The sequence below is a fragment of the Nanorana parkeri genome, unplaced genomic scaffold, assembly GCF_000935625.1.
Source record: "Nanorana parkeri isolate BGI_ZX_2015 unplaced genomic scaffold, ASM93562v1 scaffold363, whole genome shotgun sequence".
In the NCBI taxonomy this organism is placed as follows: Eukaryota; Metazoa; Chordata; class Amphibia; order Anura; family Dicroglossidae; genus Nanorana; species Nanorana parkeri.
In genome coordinates, this window is record NW_017306631.1 from 1,150,224 (window position 1) to 1,172,723 (window position 22,500).

The 22,500-nt window shown below is 42.0% G+C and overlaps 1 protein-coding gene across 1 annotated transcript in view; it reads right to left on the reverse strand.

The window, feature by feature from the left end:
- Window positions 1-21,918, reverse strand: part of MAP4K3 (mitogen-activated protein kinase kinase kinase kinase 3) — a 285,095-nt gene extending 263,177 nt beyond the window's left edge. The window contains exons 1-2 of the mRNA XM_018558848.1: window positions 21,826-21,918; window positions 9,488-9,545 (exon numbers count right to left, since the gene is read on the reverse strand). Coding sequence (XP_018414350.1) covers window positions 9,488-9,545; window positions 21,826-21,918 — 151 coding nt within the window. The remainder of the gene's footprint in view (window positions 1-9,487; window positions 9,546-21,825) is intronic.
- Window positions 21,919-22,500: the final 582 nt, after the last annotated feature.

A 22,500-nucleotide genomic window follows, 5' to 3' on the forward strand; every position in this document is an offset into this window, starting at 1 on the left:
CCCCCCCCCACAGTTAATTTCATTTGAAATGAACGAAATCTTAAACGTTCATTCATTTCATCAAACAAAACACATTTTTATGCGACTTTGGATTTAGCCACTAGCGTCTTCGGGAGGCATGGCGCATGACGTTATAGAACACCGCACGTGTTTGGCGCCGCCATCTTGGTGTATATCTAGGTATACACCAAGATGGTGGCGCCTATATCGGCGTGTGACGTCACCCGACGCCACGCATGCATGGCGTCATGTAACGTCATGCTCCCTGCCTTCAAGATGGTGGCACGCATTCACAGAACACGCCGGTGGCCAACATGGCCGCCGCACATTCTCAAACAAAATATTATGTGCCTGAATACATTTTTCGTATATTCAGGCAAATAGTAATTCATTCATTTTACATGTAGTCTGGGTTTTGTGTTCTGCATTCTATTTTTACTTTTTCTAGATATGCTTACTTGAAAAAAGGATCGGCATGACAACCCGACAATATTTTTATAGACTCTATTTTAGTTTGACATTTATTGTTTGCCTTCTGTTGTTTTATTTGATAATAATGCTTATATTGTACCTACACGTTTAATACCTTTGAATAAAAGTTTTATTTTTATCATACTTTAATATATTTTTGTTTGCGGCTTAACAAAATAGGAGTCTTTAAATGGTGTGGATATTGGGCGAAATAGGTGTGGTTACTGGGGGTGTGGCCACTAAAGGGTGTGGTCACTGAGGAGCGCTGTAAGACCCCATTCACACTGAGCGACATGCAAATCGCGCGACATTGAGCGACGAGCGACATCTTCCTATTGGGCTGTATGCAATCAGGAGCAATATCGCTCAAAATCGCTCTAAAAAAGGGTCATGTAGAAGCGACAAGCTACCAGCGACGAGCTACAAGCGATATTGAGCGATATTGAGCGACATTGAGCGACGAGATGTGAACAGCTACATTGAAATGTATTGGTGAAGCTACATAGAGCGATATAGTGCGGAAATATGAGCGATATCGCTACAAAAATCGCGCGATAAATCGCTCAATGTGAACGGGGCCTTAAGCTTTCTCGCACAGAGCGCCTAAAGGTCTAAGGCCGGCCCTGGCTCTGGGGCTGCCTCTCACTGACTCAAGCAGCGGCTGTCACAAGGAATGCGTGGCTCTCAGTACAGTGCGGACTCTGCAGGAGGCGGGGCATCTCGTCAGTACCCGGACTGAGCAGGCTATGGGACATAGAAAAAGTGGGGAGAAGCCAGGTAATAGTGTGGGGGAAGGGGAGGCACAGGGGTGGTTGGGGGCAGTGCTGAAGCTAGGGGGGAGGAAGGGGGGTTGGGGCATGTGCCAGTGGCAGATTCGATAGGGGGGGAAACAATTAATATTATTACTGGGCCAGGGCGGGCGGCACGGCTCCCTACACCAGCACTGCCACTCCTGCAGACACACAAGCACCTATGTATGTATGTGTATATATACTGCATGTATCTATAGATATATTCTCATGTTTTTTGTTTCCTCATATATAAATATGTTTGTGTGTGTTCGTGTGTGCGTGTGTGTGTGTGTGTGTGTGTGTGTGTGTTCGTACACACACACACACACACACGAGAATATATTTATATTTGATGAAACAAAAAATATGAGCACGGGGAGAGTGACACTTCCTATTTTGGCACCTGCAAAGTGGGGAAATATAATGATGTGGACTCTTTGTGATTTGAACTTTGATTACATTAAGCCAGTTTTGAACTTTTTATCACTTGTCTACATAGAAATAATTGATCTTATATTTACACTTTATATTTATGGAATTTTTAGATTAAATATTTCTTCATCTGTTTTATCACAATTATTTATTTGGTATATTTATTCATTTGTTTTGGAACTTATATACCACTTTTATGGAGAGATATTTGTTGAGATTTATAAGCTGCTACGTTTAAAATATTTAATGTACTTTAATCGGAACTTGTTGGATATATATATTTTATACTCTCCAAAAGTATTTACACACTACCAGAACTTTTTATGAATCTACAGAACATCACAATATTCATGTATGTCCTATATATTGCTGATCTGTTTAGGGTTTATTTGTCATCCTATGTTTATTTTTTCTGTCTTTTGATTATCAGGAGGCATTTTTTACTCCCAGGTCCAACATTTATGACACCCCTCCCCCCCCCCCCCCCTCTAACAGCTTTCTCTTGCCTTAACTGACAAACTGTCATGTTGATCAGTATTGCTTCTGACCTGAAGAAGAGGTTCACTCTCGAAAGCTTGTCTTTTATGTATTTTGTTAGTCCGATAAGAAAGGTATCATTGCACACTGCAATACTACGTTTTGGTTTTTTTTTTTACATCTTGTCTACTGGACTAATACGGCTTACCCATTTATATTGCACTACATATATAAATACATACACACATATTGTAAGGGAAAGCACATTTTTGGTAGCACTGTGCACTTTTCTCATTTACTATTGCACCTTATAGTACAGCAGCTTCCTGCACTCAATGTAGATTTAGTTATTCATAGCGCGGAATAATTATTTCTACATAGTAAACATACTATGTCCTCAATTATTTACAAGCAGTCAGCGATCAGCTGATTGCCGGCTGCTTGTACCCGCTCTCTATCCTGACTGGATGTCACAGGAGGCTGAGCCGGCAGTGTGGGGGAGGAGTCAGCTGTCAAAAGGAGACCGAGTGTTCCTCCCGCACCGCTGGCTCGACCTCCTGCGACAGCTCAGAGCCATCTCCGCCACCACACCAGTCTCTATCCTGATCTTTCACAGGAGGCCAAGCAGCTCTTGTGACACGCAGCTCACAGAGCTCTCCTCCCCGCCCCTCTTGGCCTCCTGAACGTTTCTCTCCTCCACAAGCAACTTTGCCCAAATTGCCATTTTCGGACAATATGTTTCGGAGGCCGAAATTTCAGTGCATCCCTAGTCTGAATAATTAAGTACATGTGATATTTCAGTTTTTTTGTTTTAATAAATTCACATACATTTCTAAAATTCTGTTTTCACTTTGTCATTATGGAGTACTGAGTGTAGATTAATGAGAGAGAAAAAGAATTTAAACAACTGTATCAGGCTGCAACAAAACAACATTGAAAAACTTCCTTTTGGAGGTATACAATCACCACTGGGGCGGGGTTATTTTTTAGTATATAATGAAAAAAATACCATAAATTTCAAATAAAATAATGTTTTCCCTACGTTATGTTATAAAACATCTATTCTTACCCATATTTTTGGTAAAACATAAAAGACAGGGGTAAATAGACACCAAACATGTCAAGCCTTAAAATTGCGTGCGCCCGCAAAAAAACAAACCACACTGAAAATTGGCCGTAGGTGACGCTTAAAACTTTTTTTTACTGTTCATGAGTTTAGTGTCATCAGTGATTAATTCATTGCTCACACTCCGACGTTCGCGGTTATAGGTAACATGTGCGGCACAATAGGCACAATCGTTTTCGCACGTAGGCGCACCCGACGCATATCTGCATGTGTATATGGGGGCGGGCCGGAGGACTTTATACATTTTTTTTATGCTTATTTTTTTTATGATTCTTTAATTTTTGTATTACTATTTTTTTTAACACAACTTTATTGCTATCACATGAGGGGAAGCCAATTTACATGACAGATCCTCTTTATGGAGACATCAGGGGTCTCCAAGACCCCTAATGTCACCTAGGGACCCCCAGAGATCTGCTTCATCAGCTTCTGTATCTGGAAAGTGACACTGAATGCAGGAAGTGATGTAATATACATCACTTCCTGCATTCCAGAACTGAAGAGTAGATCAAAAGGTAGATCGTGTAGTGATCTCCCTTTGATCTCCTGTCACAGAGCCGTGGCGGGATCGGCAACGGCAGTGACAGCTGCTGGTAATACAAGCGATCAGGCGTCTCGTGACGCTCGATCGCTTGAATGTAAAGCTCCCGGCCGGCCATGTAATTACCCTCACCCAATCACAGGACCAGTTATACTAATAAATTAAAACACGCCTCCCAAGGCCACCATACTTGTAACAAGTACTCAATGCGAAAGCCATGGGAGGGTCCTGTATGCTGTCATGTATTGGCGCCAGGAAAGGAAAATTACCGATAAGTATACAATTTTCCATTTTCCTGACACCAACATGGCAGCATACGAATGGGACATAGCAAGCAAAAACAAGGGAGGGGAAAAAGTTGAGATATTTATCTATTTACACAACTGTTAAACATATTCAAAACCAAACTTGACCAAGGACAAGACTCCTAGATATACCCTGTAATGGGACAGGAACATATACCAGGTTACTGCTTTCCAGAATAACTCTGGAGAAACACCACTAAATCTGTTCATAAGGATGACATCCTTCAGTAGAGTGAACCCAGAGATTGATCTGTGGCTCCACCTGCTTGACCAGCCACAATGCATGTGACCTACTGGATGCAGAGAGCCCCTTTCTGAAACTGCCTGAAAGATAAACAGATCAACCTGAAAGAAGGTGACCTCAATGAACTTTCTCAGCATAGCAGCCACATTTAAGGCATGAGCTGAAACAAAACTTTATTCTTGAATTGCTAGTCTCTCTGCATGCTTATCTGTGAAACACAGGAAGTTCTTTTACTTTCTGCTTTCTTTAAAAATGCCATATTTATATAAGTATTTAAATTAAGTTTAAGTACTTTTTTTTAAAGTATTTAAAAAGTCATTCTAAGCAAGTAAAATTCTTAGTATAAGACTTGAGCAGTGAGGACAGAAAAAAGAATGGTGGCCTGTGATTAAGGGGCGGAGCTAAACCCATTCATATGCTGCCATGTTGGTGTCAGGAAGTGTGTTAGTGTGTGTGTGTGTGTGTGTGTGTGTGTGTGTGTGTGTGTGTGTGTGTAATCGGAAGCCGATTAATCGATGATTGAAATAGTTGACAACTTTTTCAATAATCGATTATAATCGATTATGTCGATTAGTTGTTGCAGCCCTATTGCAAATCGTTGCCTTTACTGGATAGCTGTGTTCATTTCCCCCGGTAAATTTGTCTTGAATTTCAACAGCAGCTCTCAATTGTATAAACGAAGGAAAGGTTCATCCTGCAAGCAGATAGGGAATTCTCCATGGATGTTTGTGTAGAGTTGGAAGGTAACTTTATCTCAACTTGGTTAATCTCCGTCGGGGTAACTTTCGGATCTAATTGATTAAGTTTGTCTGATGTTTGTTGTCCATAAGTTGTCCATAAATACCCAATGGAAAAAGTTTTTTGGCAGTCTCTATGCCGGTATTCACGATCTTTAGAGAGTAATCCAGGGCTTTGAAAGTGCAGGCATGTGTCAGGCGGAGCAGTCACAAAAGAGAACCTGAAACTAAAAACACCTGTGACGCGTTTCGCCCCTCCCACAAATGGGGCTTCCTCAGACAGGCGTAACTTGGTTTAGGATCTGTGGTCTCTTATGAATGGAACGGTAATTGGTGTTATTGGTAACACCTGTAATTCCGTTTCAAAGTCTAGTGTGTCTTTGTGGTGTGCTCTTTGGGTACACCACTTACTCAAAAAATGTGTATAGATATTTAATATTACAGATATAAATTAGCAGGTTATAGAATTATTTAGAGCAATATATAAAATAAACGTATATCTATGTATAACATTTAAAGACCATTCACCTTAACAGGATAGAATATATTTTCACATATTTGAGTGTTAATTTTGGTTAACAATGCATATAAATACATATTATATCCACAAGGACTAGTATCATAATATCGATTACATCTTTAATCCAATGCAATTGAGAGCTGTTGAAATTCAAGACAAATTTACCAGGGGAACTGAACACAGCTATCCAGTAAAGGCAACGATTTGCAAAATCTATCGTACTTAGCCGAGGCAACAGTCATACCTCCTGATACCAGTGTTCCTCTTCAAACCCGCCACCTTCACTCAAATATTTACCATCATCTCTCCGAAATTTGTTCTCGAAACAACAAAACAAAGAAACACCGGGATCGTGAGTTACATTCTTTCATTATACCTACATTGACTGTGTTTCTCCACTCTAAAGGTTCCCGTGGGTGTTGTGTTCACAACACACGCCCCCTCTGTGACTACAATTTTGATTTTGTTTGTGCCCTTTGTTTCCAATTGAGGGTAATCCCTTTATCCACTGGGAAATTTCTATAATATCTGGATTCGCTCCATGGACGGTTTTCCGTTTTTTTATATATACCAGGCTTTCTAAACGGCATGTCTCTTCATTGATTAAGATATTTTTCTACTAACCCACTTGCTAACAGGCGGGATGCAGTCACTCTATTTATGTACATGCATGCATTTGTTTGTCTAAATGTAATTCTTTCATATTGAATATATAGTTTGAATACATAGATTTTTATCTTTTCTAAATTAAATAAATCCATATATATTTTTCATTACTATATTGTTTATGTAGATTTTGTTGAGTAATGGTGGGATCCCCTATTCGGGGAATGTTTTGTTTACTTATTTCTAATAGTTAGGGGACCCCCATTCACTCTGGATTAATCAAATATATTCTTCACAACACCTTCCCTTCCCCGGCTTCTATTGTTGTAAAACGTTTTCCTAATTATAGCTGAGATCTGGTGCTCTGGAGATTTCTTAGAGCTCTGGGTGGGATGAAATCTCCAGTCCTGGAGCCAGGTATTGCCAACGACCAGTCTAGGCTGATCAGGTGGCTAAGAACAGCCTAATTAAGGAGCCAGTACAGAGCTCAGGGGAGAGGTGGTATGGTGTGTGCTGGAGGCACTTGAGGGCCACACACACGGAACAGCCAGGGAAGCTGGAGGATTAGAGAGGCTGTGAGCCAGACACATAGGAAAGCTTCTGGAAGCGGTTTAAGGGGTATGAAGTACCCCTGAAGCATTTTGTTGAGGCAAATCCTAGGACTGGGACATTGAGTGAACAGGACAACCTTGAGTCAGTGAGACAATATACTGTGTTATATGCTGAAGTTAAGCCTGAAGTTGCGTTTTTCAACTGTGAGTTGCCTAAAGAGAAAAATAAAGATTTTGTTTATGGAAAAGCCATGTGCGAGTGCTCTGTGAGCTCCCCAACGAATGTGGCAAAAAACTAGGCTTCTGCAAGACTTCACCCTGTATAACGCTACCCTCTTAAAATATAATTCCTTCCTCCGGACTGCCAAACAGACTTCTTTCGTCTCCCTCATTAACACACTCTCATCCAGACCTCATCAACTGTTTTCTACTTTAACTCTCTACTATGTCCCCCACTGCCTCCACCCACTAACTCACTCACTGCCCAGGACATTGCCATTCATTTAAAAAACAAAATAGATACAATCCGGGCTCAGACCACTGTGCAGTCACCTTCCCCAATTCATGTTCCAAACCCACCAACACACTTGTTACTCTCCTCTTTTGACCCTGTCACCACAGAGGAGGTTACAAAGCTTCTCTCTGACACCCACCTCACCACTACTTCAGTCACCCTCCTACTCTATCCTACACTCTCTTACTCACATTTTCAATCTGTCACTCTCTACTGGCATCTTTCCCTCCCCTCTAAAGCATGCCCTGGTCACCCCAATACCCAAAAAAACATCAATGGACCCTACCGACCTCAACAATCTCAGACCAATCTCCTTACTCGCATTCCCCTCCAAACTCATAGAAAGCCTTATCTACAGCCGCCTGAGCCGCCACCTCGCTGATGACAACCTTCTCGATCCCTTACAGTCCAGCTTTCTCCCCCAACACTCCACTGAAACCGCCCTCCTAAAACTCACTAATGAGTTACTAACAGCTAAAAACAATGGCCACTACTCCTTACTCTTGCTATTAGACCTTTCTGCTGCTTTTGACACTGTTGGCCACCTGCTCCTCCTCAAAAAACTCCACTCGCTTGGCCTACAAGACTCTGCTCTCTCATGGTTCTCCTCTTACCTATCTAAACGCTCCTTTAGTGTCACCTACAAATCTAACTCCTCCCCTCCTCTTCCTATCTCTGTAGGGGTCCCCCAAGGTTGTGGACCCCTTCTCTATCTACACCTCCTCTCTTGGTCAGTTAATAACCTCACATGGCTTCCAATACCATCTCTATGCCGTTGACACTCAAATCTATCTTTCTACTCCACAACTCACCCCCTCAGTGTCCTTGCATGTCACTAATCTACTAACTGACATATCCGTCTGGATGTCACAACACTTCTTAAAACGCAACCTTTCAAAAACTGAGCTCATGATATTTCCTCCCGCCCGTGCACCTTCTCCCAACTTTTCCCTTGAGATTGTTATCACAACTAACCACCCCCTCCCCCTATGCCAAAGTCCTAGGTGTCATTCTTGACTCGGACCTTACCTTTCTTGCCCACATCCAATCACTATCCAAATCCTGCCGCCTTCACCTTCGTAACATCTCCAAAATACGCCCCTTCCTCACCAATGAAACCGCTAAATTACTCATCCACTCACTTGTTATATCTCATCTTGACTATTGCAACTCCCTCCTCATTGGCCTACCTCTAAGCAGCTACTAGACTCATTCACCTAACAAACCGCTCAGTGTCTGCAACCCCCCTCTGTCAATCCCTGCACTGGCTTCCAATAGCCCAAAGGATAAAATTCAAAATATTAACAAACACAAAGCCATCCATAACTCTGCCCCTGGCTATATCTCAAACCTGGTCTCAAAGTATCACCCTAAGCGTCCCCTCCGTTCTTCAAAAGACCTCCTGCTTTCCAGCTCCCTCATCAACTCCTCCCATGCTCGCCTCCAGGACTTCACTAGTCTCTCCTATCCTATGGAACTCTCTTCCCCACCCTGTCCTTCTATCTCCCACACTGACTGCCTTCAGGCGATCCCGTAAGACTCATCTCTTCAGGGAAGCTTATCCCACCTCCCACCTCAACCTAACCACTGAACTATCACTTTCTCAAAGAATTCATCCCCACACAGCTACCTCCTCATGTATCACTTGCCCCTCCCTTTTAGATTGTAAGCCCTCACGGGCAGGGCCCTCTTTACCATCTTGTCTTGAATTGTATTGTGATTGTTATGTGTTCCTTATATTGTAAAGCGCCACGCAAACTGTTGGCGCTATATAAATCCTGTATAATAATAATAATAATAAATATATTGTGGCAGTGCATGGCAATGCCGCGACGTAATTTGTAACTAACATACATAGTAAACAAAATGGTTCACAGTGCTTCATTACCGTAAATCATTATAAATAACAATGAAATCACATAGAATGTAGCTACTTATTTTATTTGTATTTGTTTTCTGCTAGTACCGATACCGACATTCTCCACAACACCATCCTACTTTCACAATTTTAAGGCCGGTTCACACCACAAAGAGCATGCATTCCAGTCCAGTGCGATCTGCAAAAATGTTGCAACTATTTTTGCAGATCGCACTGGACTGGAACGCTCTGGAACGCACACTCTGTGGTGTGAACCACCCTAAATGAAACTAAAAGCACCATAAGTTTCTTACCTGGTTCCAGTTTGATAACCTTAATTGCTGCTAGTTCTCCAGTGTTGACATTCCGAGCCTACAAAACACAAAGCAAACACGTTTTTTGGGGGGTTTTTTTTGCATAGTTATAATAAATAGTACAAACAAAATTACAATAAAATGGCAACAGGAAAGGACCATGAAAACAATAAGTGCTGGAGTCAAAGCATTATATACTGGTTTTGGCCATTCTATAAGAAACCTGAATTGTTCAAATCCAGGTGCGTAAGAAGTGGGAAAAGGGCCAGCAGAAAAGGGAAACAGGGGCAGCACTACCTGCAAATATGTGGGGGATTACGATTCTTGGGAAAACACAAGCTTTCCAATTACAGACTTTTCACAGAAGCGCCTCAACTATAGAAACATTATCCAGCTTGCAGATGGACAACTTTCAAATAACAGTGCACCAACAGGCATTAATTAACTTTTTTTCAAAGTACCCCAATACAGATTTATTTCCAATATTAAAACATGTTCCATTTGTACAGACTGATGTTCTTCCTACGTATAAAGTGGCAGAATATAGGAGATACATTTTCAAGCAAATCGGTTACAAACCTGGGCAAGCATTTGATGAGAAAAATACAGAGATATAGGCAACGTCAGTTACTGTATATGCAAAACTTGATTTTTCCTGGTAAAACCGAGTTAGGCCCCGTTCTCTTCATTTTGTCCCCTTTCATATGGCTGCAGCAGCAGGGCCATGTAAGCAGACTCCTGGATGACATGGCAGCTGGGACTATTCATACATGTGCTCACACTGGATGTGATTTGAGCAGCTGTAAAGCTGCCTGAACACTTCCATGGGCCATAGACGGTAACTTGATCAATGCCATCAAAGTACAGAGGTGAAATTGTGCTTGATCAGCTTTACTGGTGTACAGAGGCAACATTAGGTGTCTAATACACCCCTGATGTCTCCTTGAAAAGAACTTAAGTGCTATCGCATAAGGGGCTTGTCAGAAACATAGAAAAAATAAATGAATAAATAATAAAAATAAAACTCACCCGCCCCAATGCACACACACATATCAAGGCAAACGTGTCGGATGCGCCTGAGGATGAAAACCTAACTCTAAACTGATGACTGTAAAGGCTTTTAAAGTGTTAACTAAGAACAACTTTGGTTACCATAGTTTTTCGCCATTTCATGGGTGCATGTAATTTTGAAGCTCATGTTTGGTGTTCATCTCAGCCTTTCTTAACCAGGTTGCTGTGGCACCCTAGGGTGGCTTCTAGCTTCCTCAGGGGTGCCTCAAAATTATTGTACAGCGGCATGCATTTCCATTATACAGGAAAGTTGCCAATTGGAAGGGGGGCTTCTGATGTGAAGAGGGCTCCTGATGTGAAAGGGGGCTTGTGATGTGGGAGGAGACTGATGTGTAAGAGGGGGGCTGTCATGTGAATGGAGGGGGGCTGTGATATGAAGTAGAGGAACATTTTTTGTGGGTTTTTTTTTTTGCATGTGGCATAAAGGTGTGGTATGGATTTTACACACATCGTTTTTACATTGGTTAGACTGGGTAGAATGGGTATTATATTGTGTTTATGTGTACTAAAGTTATTTTTTTCTAAAAATGTGGGTTTAATAAACAGTTCACCTAATATCGACATAAAAAATAGCAATTGCCACGATTTTAATTTATAGGATCTCAAGCCTGAAATTTACAGAAAAATTCTCTGTCTACATTCACACCTCTGTGTTTTGGAGTGTTCACTTGCACCTTTTTTTGTTTAACATCTCTATTATTTTCATATCATACATTTCATATTTGCATTTCAAATCTGTTATGCTATTATTCCCTTTACATTTCTCCTATATGATTTAGCAGGGAAGTTTATTATTTAAAAAAACAGCTAGGATACATCCTCTTATCAATATTAGTATTGCAGTCTTATCCCACCTCTTTTGTTCGTTATGCTACCTTTATTGAGCTATCGTGTCTGCCCCGCTGTCTGTCGTTTTGGACAGTAGAAGGGTATACCTCAAGCCGCACAGAAATACTATACAAGCCGACTTGGAGGGACTGCTGATGACGTTGAGGACGGGATAGAGCCTCATCCCCTGTATATGCCTAGTGGCTCTAACCCTGCCGCTGACACAACGTGCTGCTGGACATACACCCCAGGCTTCATCCCAGGGGACCCAGGAGGGACGGCTGACAACGGGGAGGTCAGGTGAGAGTGCTCCTCCCTGTATGTGTGCCTTGACCACCTTGGAGCAGACAGGCAGGTGTGGAAGTGAGAGATTGCTCTGTGCTACCTGCTGCCCATATGATTGAGGTCAGAGCATCTGTTATAATAACAAACTGTCTGTATAGGCTGCCATAGCTAGTGGGACTTAAATGTAAAACAGCAGAAGCTGCTGAAGAGATATAGTAGAATTTGCCCCCACATACTGTATGTAATGGGCAGACGAGTGGTGGAGGAAGTTTTTCTTTTTTTTCAGCAAGGTAATCACCCTGCTTATGAGAGACTGTATAGTGCCAATTAATTTATGTATCTGCTGATGAAAGCTAAAAAAGAATCGTGTTGTGATAACTTGATATCTTGGTGGAGGCATAGATGAGAACAGACTTCCTATATGTTTACCGCTGGTCATTTGAACTTTTGCTGGATTCAAAGCTTTCACAAATGAGTATAGAGAAAACCTTGATTCTGAGCCTGATTTGATATACTATAATTGCTACTTGGGAAATGGCGCTGGACTAGCGATGTATATGGCTTAAGCTGTGAAAGACTCTCCCTAGCAGGCCTTAAACATCCAGAATATCAAATAGGAGGACTGGGTGAGTGGAGTGAATATAACTGACTGGCTATGCGAAATTGTATAATAGATTACATCTACTATTTTGCAAATTCGTACCTACTATTGAACAATGGGAAAGAGTAGTAAAAAAAAAAGAAAAAAGGGAAATAGAAAAAACTCTGAGACCCAAAACTAGAACAACAAATATAGGAAGCTTCTTCCATAAAAGAGGAAGAAACTGCATGCACCCCTACACAGAGGTCAGAACAGAGAGATGAAATGGGAGAGTCAGCTGTGAGTGCGTCTCCAGTATGTAGTGAAATTGGACAAAGTGGGGGAAATTATATATTGGAATCGAGCAATGAGCTCGTGGAGATGGAAACAACTGGGACACTTTGGAAAATTATATCTCACTTACCTACAAAGAGAGATCTGGAAGCAATGTTCCAGAGAATGGAAGAAGGACATAGAAAAGAAATGAAGGACCTCAGGAAATATCTCCAGGGTTTTCATGATAGAATAGAGGCACTGGAGACAATGATTCCACCGATACTTACAGGCTATTCGTCCTTGACTCCAGTAATTAGAGATCAACATACACAGATACAATCCATGCACATACAGATAGAAGATCCAGAAGACCGCCAATGGCGGAATAACATTAGATTAAAAGGTATACCTGAAACAAAGGGCCCCATGGAACTTTGGCCAACAGGAAGCTCCATTTTCAATAAACTTTTGGGGAACCCAGAGACTGATCGTATTAAAATTGATCGAGTACATTGGATACCTAATGTGAGCAGGGCAAACCAAATTAGAGATGTTTTACGCAGGGTACACTTTTATGAACAAAAAGAAGAAAAAAACTGTTAAAAACTAGAGAGAAGGGGCCTATAGAGGTGGATGGAGCCGTGATTATTACTTTCTCAGACTTATCCAGTAAAACATTGGCAAGGGGAAGAGCTCCGAGACCATTGACCCGTGCTCTAGCAGAAGCAGGAATACCATATTGGTGGGGGTATCCATTTCATCTTAGAATCAGGAAAAATGGACAATCCTACATTTTGAGAACACCTGAGGATATAAATGGATTGGGGGAAGCACTGGGCTTACCACAAGTAGAAATTGACTCTTGGCCAGACCCTCCAGTCCCAGAAATAGCCAAGATCCCAGGACGGAAATAATGAACCCTGGTTAATTAAGGACTATATTCATTAATAACGGAATCAAAAGGAAGATAAAAATAAAATTAAAAATTATACCTTGGGATATAAGAAATAAATGAGCAATACCTATCTAGAATAGAAATATGAATGTAAATGTAGAACAAATAATAATAGTATAGATCAAGATGTCATTAAAATGAGGGGGGAGAAATGAGACTGGGGTAAATGATGGATAGGGAGGGAGAGGAGGAGGGGTCCTATGGGAAGGGTACATTCAATAATAGGAAGGAGGGGGGAGGGAATGACGCGAGTAGGGGCTTTGGGCACTTTTAAATGGTGGCACGGGGGAAGGGGAGAATGCCACAGAAAGTGGGAGAGGTAAAAGGGAGGAGGGCCGGGGGTCGGTGATGGAATGGAGGTAGGGTAGAGGGGGGAATGGGAAGGTAGGAGTCTAGAGGAATAAATAGGAGTGGGGACTGATATGAATTGGGGAATAATAGGGAAGGGAGTAAACCTTGGGGAGCACTTGTGGGAGGGATTACACAAGAAGGTAGAGGAAGAGGGAGGATGGGGAGAATGGGGGGTGGGAAAAGTTGGTACCCTGAGTCTCACTAATATACCAGGGGGCAGTCAGGTGGACTAATTGTAATTAACTCCCTGACATCAAATTACCCAGTGGATTGGTGGATGTTTACTGGGGGAGATTTTGAATATGTTGGAATGCATAGTGTAAGTGGGCTTGACTGAGTTTGAGCAATATGATATGCTAGGTTATGGTATGAATTTTTGGATATAATATGATGATAATAGGAAGGAAAAGAAGGGGTAATTACCTACTTCATTCCCCCTTACCCCCATCTGTTCTGTTTTTAAGACATATAATACACTGAATGGTCTAATTTTAGAAATATAAAGGAAGATATATGAATATAGATGATGAGGTGGAGGCAATATGTTTTGCAATTGTACAATGCACAGGAGGAAATGCTATGTATATGATTTCTATAAATAAGGCATGAGGGTAAATACTTTAGGGCGGGGGAAGGATATCTGTGTGGAATAAAGGGAAAGGTAAAGTAAGGGGAAAAGATACAATGATTTGTTAAAAGGATTAACTGTGTCAACGTAAGATGGGATAGTGGGCATTATGAGTATGTGGTGGTAGGGATGGTGAAATAGAGAAAAAGGGGGGAAGTAAACGGTGGGGACTGAATGGAAATGAATGAATGGAAGAATGATGGGAGAAGAAAACGATGGAAGGGATAGAAATAAAAGAAAGAGGAATTTTACGAGCATATGGAAGAGTATTTGTACGATTAATAAGTGAGAGGAGTATGAAGTGGATGTTAGAATGTAACTATAAAAGATGGATAATTAATTAATAAAACTAGGAAAGTTAAAAGAATAGATGAATATCCCAGGTATAGAGACCCCTACAATAAATATACTGACCCCATTAAAAGGAGAAGGGAAAGTAAATAGAAGGGGATTTCTTGCTACCCGAGTGGAGTAGACAGGAAAATGCTCTGAAAAGAGTGGTAGGCCATACCCCCAATAGGTAGAATACTAGAGACTTAGAAGGGATACCTATGGGCATATTTCCCTCCCTTTTTTTAACCCCCCCCCCCCTTTTTTTTTTTTTTGCTAGACAAGACAGAGAGAAGCATGGAAAGGAAAGAGAATACCTGAGAATAGACGAAACATTAACTTTGTCTCCCTTAAGGTGCCTAAATATTCCACAAAAAAAGAACGCAGGTTCTGTATGATATGCATAAACAACATGCCTAAGTCTTGTTTTTACAGGAGACTCGTTTTAACGGCCCAAGGATACCCGATTTAAATACTCGACAATACCCACATTGGTCAATGAGTAATTGCCCACTCAACAAATCTAGAGGGGTGGCAATAGGTATACATACAACTATAAATTTTATGAAACTGCAGGAAGAACTAGATGGCAAAAGGTAGATATATTATATTAAAATGTAGACTAAACTACAAATTGTTCACGTTAGTTAACGTTTATGCACCCAATCAGGGACAGGCACAGATGCTTAATGTAATACTTACTCGTTTAGAGGAGGTGGCAGAAGGGGTGATTGTTGTAAGAGGAGACTTAAAATTTAACATTGGACCCAAAAATGGATACATCCACTGGATTCCAACATACAGGTGAAACTCGAATAATTAGAATATCATGCAAAAGTAATTGCAGTAAGTGCTGCAAAAGGGGCCCAAACCAAGTACTGAGTACATATGCATGCTTGTACTTTTCAGAGGTCCGATATTGTTCTATGTACAATCCTTGTTTTATTGAATGCATGTAATAATCTACTTTTTTGAGGTTGTGGATTTGGGGTTCTTGGGGTTTTCATGAGCTGTAAGCCATAATCATCACAATTATGACAAATCACGGCTTGAACTATCTTGCTTTGCATGTAATGAGTCTATCTCATATATTAGTTTCACCTTTTAAGTTGCATTAGTGAAATAAATGAACTTTGCACGATATTCTAATTATTCGAGTTTCACCTGTATATCACGGACCCAAATAAACAAAGAGGTTATATAATTTACAACTGGTAGACATATGGCAGGTGTTGAATCCAACAACTAGAGACTAAACATGTCACTCATTAACTCACCTAACTTATAGTAGAATTGACCAATTCTGGATCTCCCACTTTATGTTGAGTTGGTCTCCTAAAGCGCACATTGGGACACAGATCTGATCAGATAATTTCCCTATCTTTTTTCGGTCCAGACACCAGGGACCATTAAAACTTTATCTATGCGGAGGCTCAATGAAAGCCTACTGCAAGATTGTGCAGTACGAAATGAGAAAGAAGACCATAAAGAATTTCATAGAAGATCATGTAAATGACAACACTAACCCCCCAGTAAAATGGGAGACCCTAAAATGTGTGATACGAGGGATCCTTATAGCTCTTGGAAAACAGAAAAAAATAGAGAGGGAACAATCTATAAACTCTTTATTAGCAGCAATACATAATTTGGAGATGCAACATAAAGGAGTACAAGACCCAGGTATTTTCTTAGTTTTACAGCAAAAAAGGAATGCTCTACATAAACTGTTGGATATAGCATACCAACGCTGTAAGGAGCACTCCTTTCGATCCTTCTACGAATATGGGAATAAATGTAGTAAGGCATTAGCATATTGCGATACAACAAGAAGTATTTGAACTAAATTATATTACCTTGTTAACAAATATGCAACGAAAATTAATGTATTGGACCTCTAAAAAACATTCTTTGTTGGGTAGGATTGCATTGGTAAAAATGGATATCCTTCCATGACTTCTATATTTGTTCCAAGCGATACCGATCAAACCACCTTAAAGTATTTTTGTAAGTTGAAGTTGATTATTACTAAATATGTATGGCCTCGACTACCCCCGCGATTGCAGTACAAAATTATGGTAATGAGTAGACATAAAGGAGGATCAGGGCTCCCACAGCTAGAAATATATCATATGGCGGCAGTTTTAAGATGTCTTATGGACTGGAGATATCATACTGAAAAGAAGATATGGGTGTCAATTGAACAAGCTGCAACTCCGCTTTCACTCCTATCCAATGGTTTAATCCAAATAAACGACCTGCCCCAGAGATTATGTTACCCCTGGTTTGGGATCTATTAAAGGAGAACTATGGGGTTAAGGCTTTTCCCCATAGTTCTCCTTAGGGTAACGGGAGGACACAAACTAGCGTCCTACCGTCACCCTAGGCTCAGTATACCGCGAGCGGTAGCTCGAGGTATACCGAGACGCCGCAGCTGAAGCAGATCCCGACAATTGTGCCGGGATTCGCCCACCTCCGTGACCGACAGCTGGCTCTGCCTATCTAGAGGCAGAGCCAGCTGTCCCCGCCCCCCCCCCCCTCCGTTCCGACAGTCAGCACTGGCGGATCGGAGCGGGGAGGGGGGAATCCAGCCCCTCCCCTGTCATGGCATAGAGCCGTGACAGGACCGAGAGGTGAGCAAACGCCGGTATGTGTTCGCTCACCTCCCGATCTACTGAGCCGACCTGTGACAGTCTCATTGTCACAGGTCGGCTAGAACTATGAGGTGAGTGAAAAGCACTCACCTCATAGTTTTCCTTTAAAGATATGGGATAGTGTGGTAGAGAGATATGAGGTATCATCTGATGTGGGGCCATTAACACCTATCTTAACTAATCCAGAGTTCCCATCAGGCATGAATCAAAGTTGGTTCTTGAAATGACATGAAATCAAAATTATCTCTAATTATGCTAATAGAGAAAGAACTATACCGCTAATTGGAGATATAGGGTCCCATACTGGAGGGAGGTGGTTACAATATCTCCAGCTGAAACATTTTTTTCTATCGCTGAATGAAAGCGGTAACGTGACTCGGGAATTGACACCGCTGGAAGAGATACGGGTACAAAAGAGAGAAAGTAACTTGAAAATATCTTTCTTATATAAAATACTGCAATGTCATGCATACCCTAAATACCCCTACTATACCAAATTATGGGAACCGGATTTGGGACATATGATCTCACTTGAGGAATGGGATAGAGCTTTTGATTTAACCTTTAAAAAGATTGACTCAAGTCAAGTTTAAGAGTGAAACTTCAAAATTATAACTAGGTGGTATAGATGCCCAGCAACGATACATAGATGGAATCATATAGCAACCTTCAGAACTGACATAGAGGGAAGAGATTTTGATGCAGGACATAAGGATGGTGAAACATTGTTTTCATTTAGGTGGAAGGCAGAGATCGACTTATGGAGAAGGGAGGCCTTAGGCTTCAGTATTACCTTACCTTATAAATAGAAAGGCTTTTTACAAAATCAAGGCTGCCAACTTAGAAACACTCTGGAGGAAAGATACGATGTCAATTTATGGGATGAGAGTAAGAGTGTAAAAGGCAAATACCCCTCATGGGTTTAAAGTGCGGTTTTTGAAGAGCCAAGAGAAATAAATTAAACTCCCATGGAGCCACGGGTGGGTGCACAGTGGGAGCTACATGCGAGACACCCCATACAAATGTTTTAATTAATGGAAGGTTAGTGGTCTTCGGAATAAAATCGTAAGCACCAAGATCACATGGTTGATAGTACTCAGGGCCAACTGTTAATCCAAGCCTAGTTGTAAAAAAGTCAGGATTCATCTCACTGAGCATTTTCTGGGATGAAAATTTCTTTCCTCGCACCAAGTGAAATATGCCCTTCATGTGCAATGGTAGATCATGCGGGATGTGGACTTCCAGGTTTTTTAAATACAGTGAACATCACAAAATCACGGAGGCCCCTGTCCCTCAAGACCTGGGCTTTAACAACCATGCCTTTAAAGTCAATGACCATGAAAAAGGATGGTAAACCAGTCCCTGGGACAGAAGAACTGATCAATCTGGAAAAGCCCGCAGAATGTTTGCCAGGAGTCTAATCAGGTCAAAGCGCAACATTAACCGCTTCATGACTGAGATTATTTTCAGTTTCTGTTCATAAATGACTGACACACTTTTTACATTTTTGCTGTGTGATTCTTCCACAGCAGTAATAAGTACACTTTATCTTTTACACTTTGTAGTAAAAAAATACTTTATTTTTTGTCAGTTTATATCAAGCAGTCACTATGACTGCTTGAAAAAATAACTTATTTTTTAATTTTTGGCTATTATTAGGCTGCTCCAAACTTAGGAACAGCTAATAATAACCTTAGAGACTGATCCTGACAGCATGTCAGATTCAGATTTCACTAAAAGGTCTTTGATCGGCCCAGACGATCAGAAGTCTGATACATTTCACTCAAAGAGATACATTGTATCTCTTTGGTGAAATGTATCATAAACATCGGGCTATCAAGCTGTCAAAACGAATAGCAGAGAGGTGACTCACTCTGCTACCTCTCTGCTATTTTCAGCTGTCAAATACGGGATCGCTATTTAGCGGTCCCGTATTTGCATGTAACGGCTTCATTCTTTCATTAGTGAAAGAAAAAAGCTTTTACAAAAGCTTAACTATTTCATTAATGAATGCCTCAATACTGAGACATTCATTAATGACTGGTAACTGTTGAGAATAAGTGGTTACCGGCATTACAAAGCCTGATATAACTCGCCACGTACAGTGTACGTGGCCAGTCATGTAGGCACTTCGTGACGGGACGTACAGTGTACATCTCCCGTCACGAAGGGGTTAAACTGGGCCAATTTGGATATGGGAGTATCATCAGAATGCCCTCCATCTCGATTCTGTGTAGCAGAGGAGGAAGGAGTTTTAGGGGAAAGGCTTAGATAAGTTGTACCAACTCCACTAAGCCACCAAAGTATCCACTACTTCCAACAGAGGACCTCTGAACTTTGAGAAAAATCTACTTAGTTTGTTGTTGATCTCAGAAACCAGAAGGTCCACATCCGGCATAACCCACCTATCACACAGAGGGAATGGTCTTGACACCTGGAAGTGTTGCAGAACTTAATAAAAGCATATAAAGGTAGTCTGCTTACCAATTGTCCATACCTGGAATATGAAAAACAGACAAAGCTGGAATGTGAAGTTCTGGCCAGGGCAGCATCTGATTGGATGCAGGGATTGTTCAGGTATTTTGAGAGCCAGCTGTGCCGACTAGCAAAATACTGAAGTTTGGCCCAGTGGGAGACTCCTCCATCCACACAGTTTAGCGTAGATGGAGGAATCTGTTGCACTTTTTCCATCTGACCATAGACAATCTGCAGATAAGCTATAGGTGTATTGCCAGGTTTCCCCAGGCATTCAACATGCTGTGCGTCCAGATGTCCTAAAAGGCTAACAGATTACCTCCACTTTTGAAAGTGGGGATGTCCCTTTCATGCTAAGGACCTGTCAGCAGGTGTTGGGGGATTTGGGGGCCTAGAGATTGCAGTGAAACTGGTCTCCTGGCTTGGGTTTTGCCTTAGAAGCTGAAGCCTGAGAGTAACTAAAGGAACTCTTCTTGGTTGCGGGAAGGGGGGGTGGATGGAGACTTCTGAAGCTGGGTTAGAAGAGTGGTTTTACCCCCAGTGACGTTCTTGATGAGGGTGTCCTAGGCAACTCTAAAGAAACGTTGTACCTCGAAAGGCATGCAAAGTAAATGCTTCTTGTCCACAGCCAAATATTTCAACCAAAGAGTCCTCCATTAACTGATAGGAGACTCATACGGGAAAAAAGATGGGAGACATCCACTAACCAATCTACGCAGTAGTGCAAGGCATGAACTCTAATCACTCCACAAATAGAGGATTAGTGTAGAGTAAAGCTGGATCCATTACGATGAGTTTTGTCTGTTCCCCCTAATGTTTGACAGACTAACATCATGGCCATGGCAGGATGCAATGCAGAAAGAGTCTCTAAACAATTGTCCATGCGATCCTTAAATACTGGTGCATCCTCTACAGGAATTGTCAGTGCTTTAAGGCAGGACACTGGTGCATCATCTGTGAAAACTGGCCACTTTTTAATAAAAGCCTCTTAAAAGGTTACCAGATTGCAAAATGTTTAGGAGGTGTGACTAGTTTATTAGGAGTTTCCCAGTCAGTGACAGGAAGTATGGTAATAGTGTGCACATGGGAACAATTTTTAGTAACCTTCAGCCCTCTTAGGGACCATAGACTGTTCGAAGCACTGGTGGAAGTTACATGCTGCTCTTCTATCTTTAGGCTGGACCCGCATCAATAAGAGTCAAAATCCTCTCTCATCCTGGCAGTTATGAGGATTTGCGAGATTCCTCATCCAAAGGTTTAGATGCCTCCAAGGCTGCAGGCATGCTACATAAGGGTTCTGCAGGAAAAATGCAGAGGTATGCCTGTCCTCAGAGGTCAGAGACAGCAATTACAATTTGACCAATAAATTCTGTTAGTGGTTTGTGAGCCAGAGGCACCTGACTCAGCTGGACTGCTCCTCTTGTGTTTGGGATCAGACATGTTACACCGCAAACAGGGACAACGTAGCTGTAATACAAAATAAAACCTGGAATACTTAAAAACCGACTGCTGGAAAAGAAGAGGTTGAAAAGGCCAGAGGTAACCAGGTCAATGTAGGTGGCATAAAGGGACTAACAGAGGTTGAACTGCTTCTCTCTTGCAATTAGGAGCAGCAGTGACAGGCACAGGCACAGTGTCATCCTGATGAAGAGGCCCTACGTGATCCCGAAACATCGATGATTTCGGAGACATGAAGGGAGAATGCACTCTTCTCTCCGGTGTGCTGGTGATTGACCTGTCTTCAACACCAGGGGTTGTGCCATGGCTCTGTGCCTAGAAAACACTCTGTGGCTTACTAACAGTACACAAAAGTCTAGAAGGCACCACAAGCAAAGCTCAGTACCCAAATTTCCCATTCAAGGCAGGCCCTGTAACAGTCCACTCACATGCTTGGGAGCACTGACTTACTAACTGTTCGGGCACTGCCCGAGGACCTGCGGCCTCCTTCTCTTCTGGATGATCGTAGTGGACCGAGGGGGATGAAGAGGGCCGTCCTGGCATCACCCAGAGTCCTGGTGAGTACAGACTGACCATTGGGGGACTATTCCGGTTTGGGACCTGCGGCCTCCCACATGTCTTAGCCTTCTCCTCCTCTCCGGGCTGCTTATAGTGGACTGTGGATGGGCTGAATAGCGATGTGCAGCCAGTGTAAGTAGTCTGTACTATGTGCTGTGTGTATATAATGTGTTGTATGTGTGCTGTGTGCATATTATGTGTTGTATTTGTAACGTGTGGGCATTATGTGTTGTATGCGTAATGTGTGCATATTATGTGTTGTAAGTGCACTGTGTGCATATGATGTGTTGCATGTGCACCTTGTGTGTATGCAGTGAGTGGAGTCAGTGGCATAACAACTAAGCGGGGTTGGGAGGGACGGTGCAGCGGCTGAGGGCACAAAGATGGGGTGAGGGGGGCATGCAGGCCAGGCAGTAAAACACATTTAGGGCCAATTCACACCATCTCCAGTGCGTTCCAGCACGGTTCTTGGCCGGAACGCACTGGATCGCATAGTGGAAGCCTTCCTGCATTCTGGGGCAGGAGGGGGTGTGGCGGTGCCATTCACTATTTTTTGCTATAGCACCA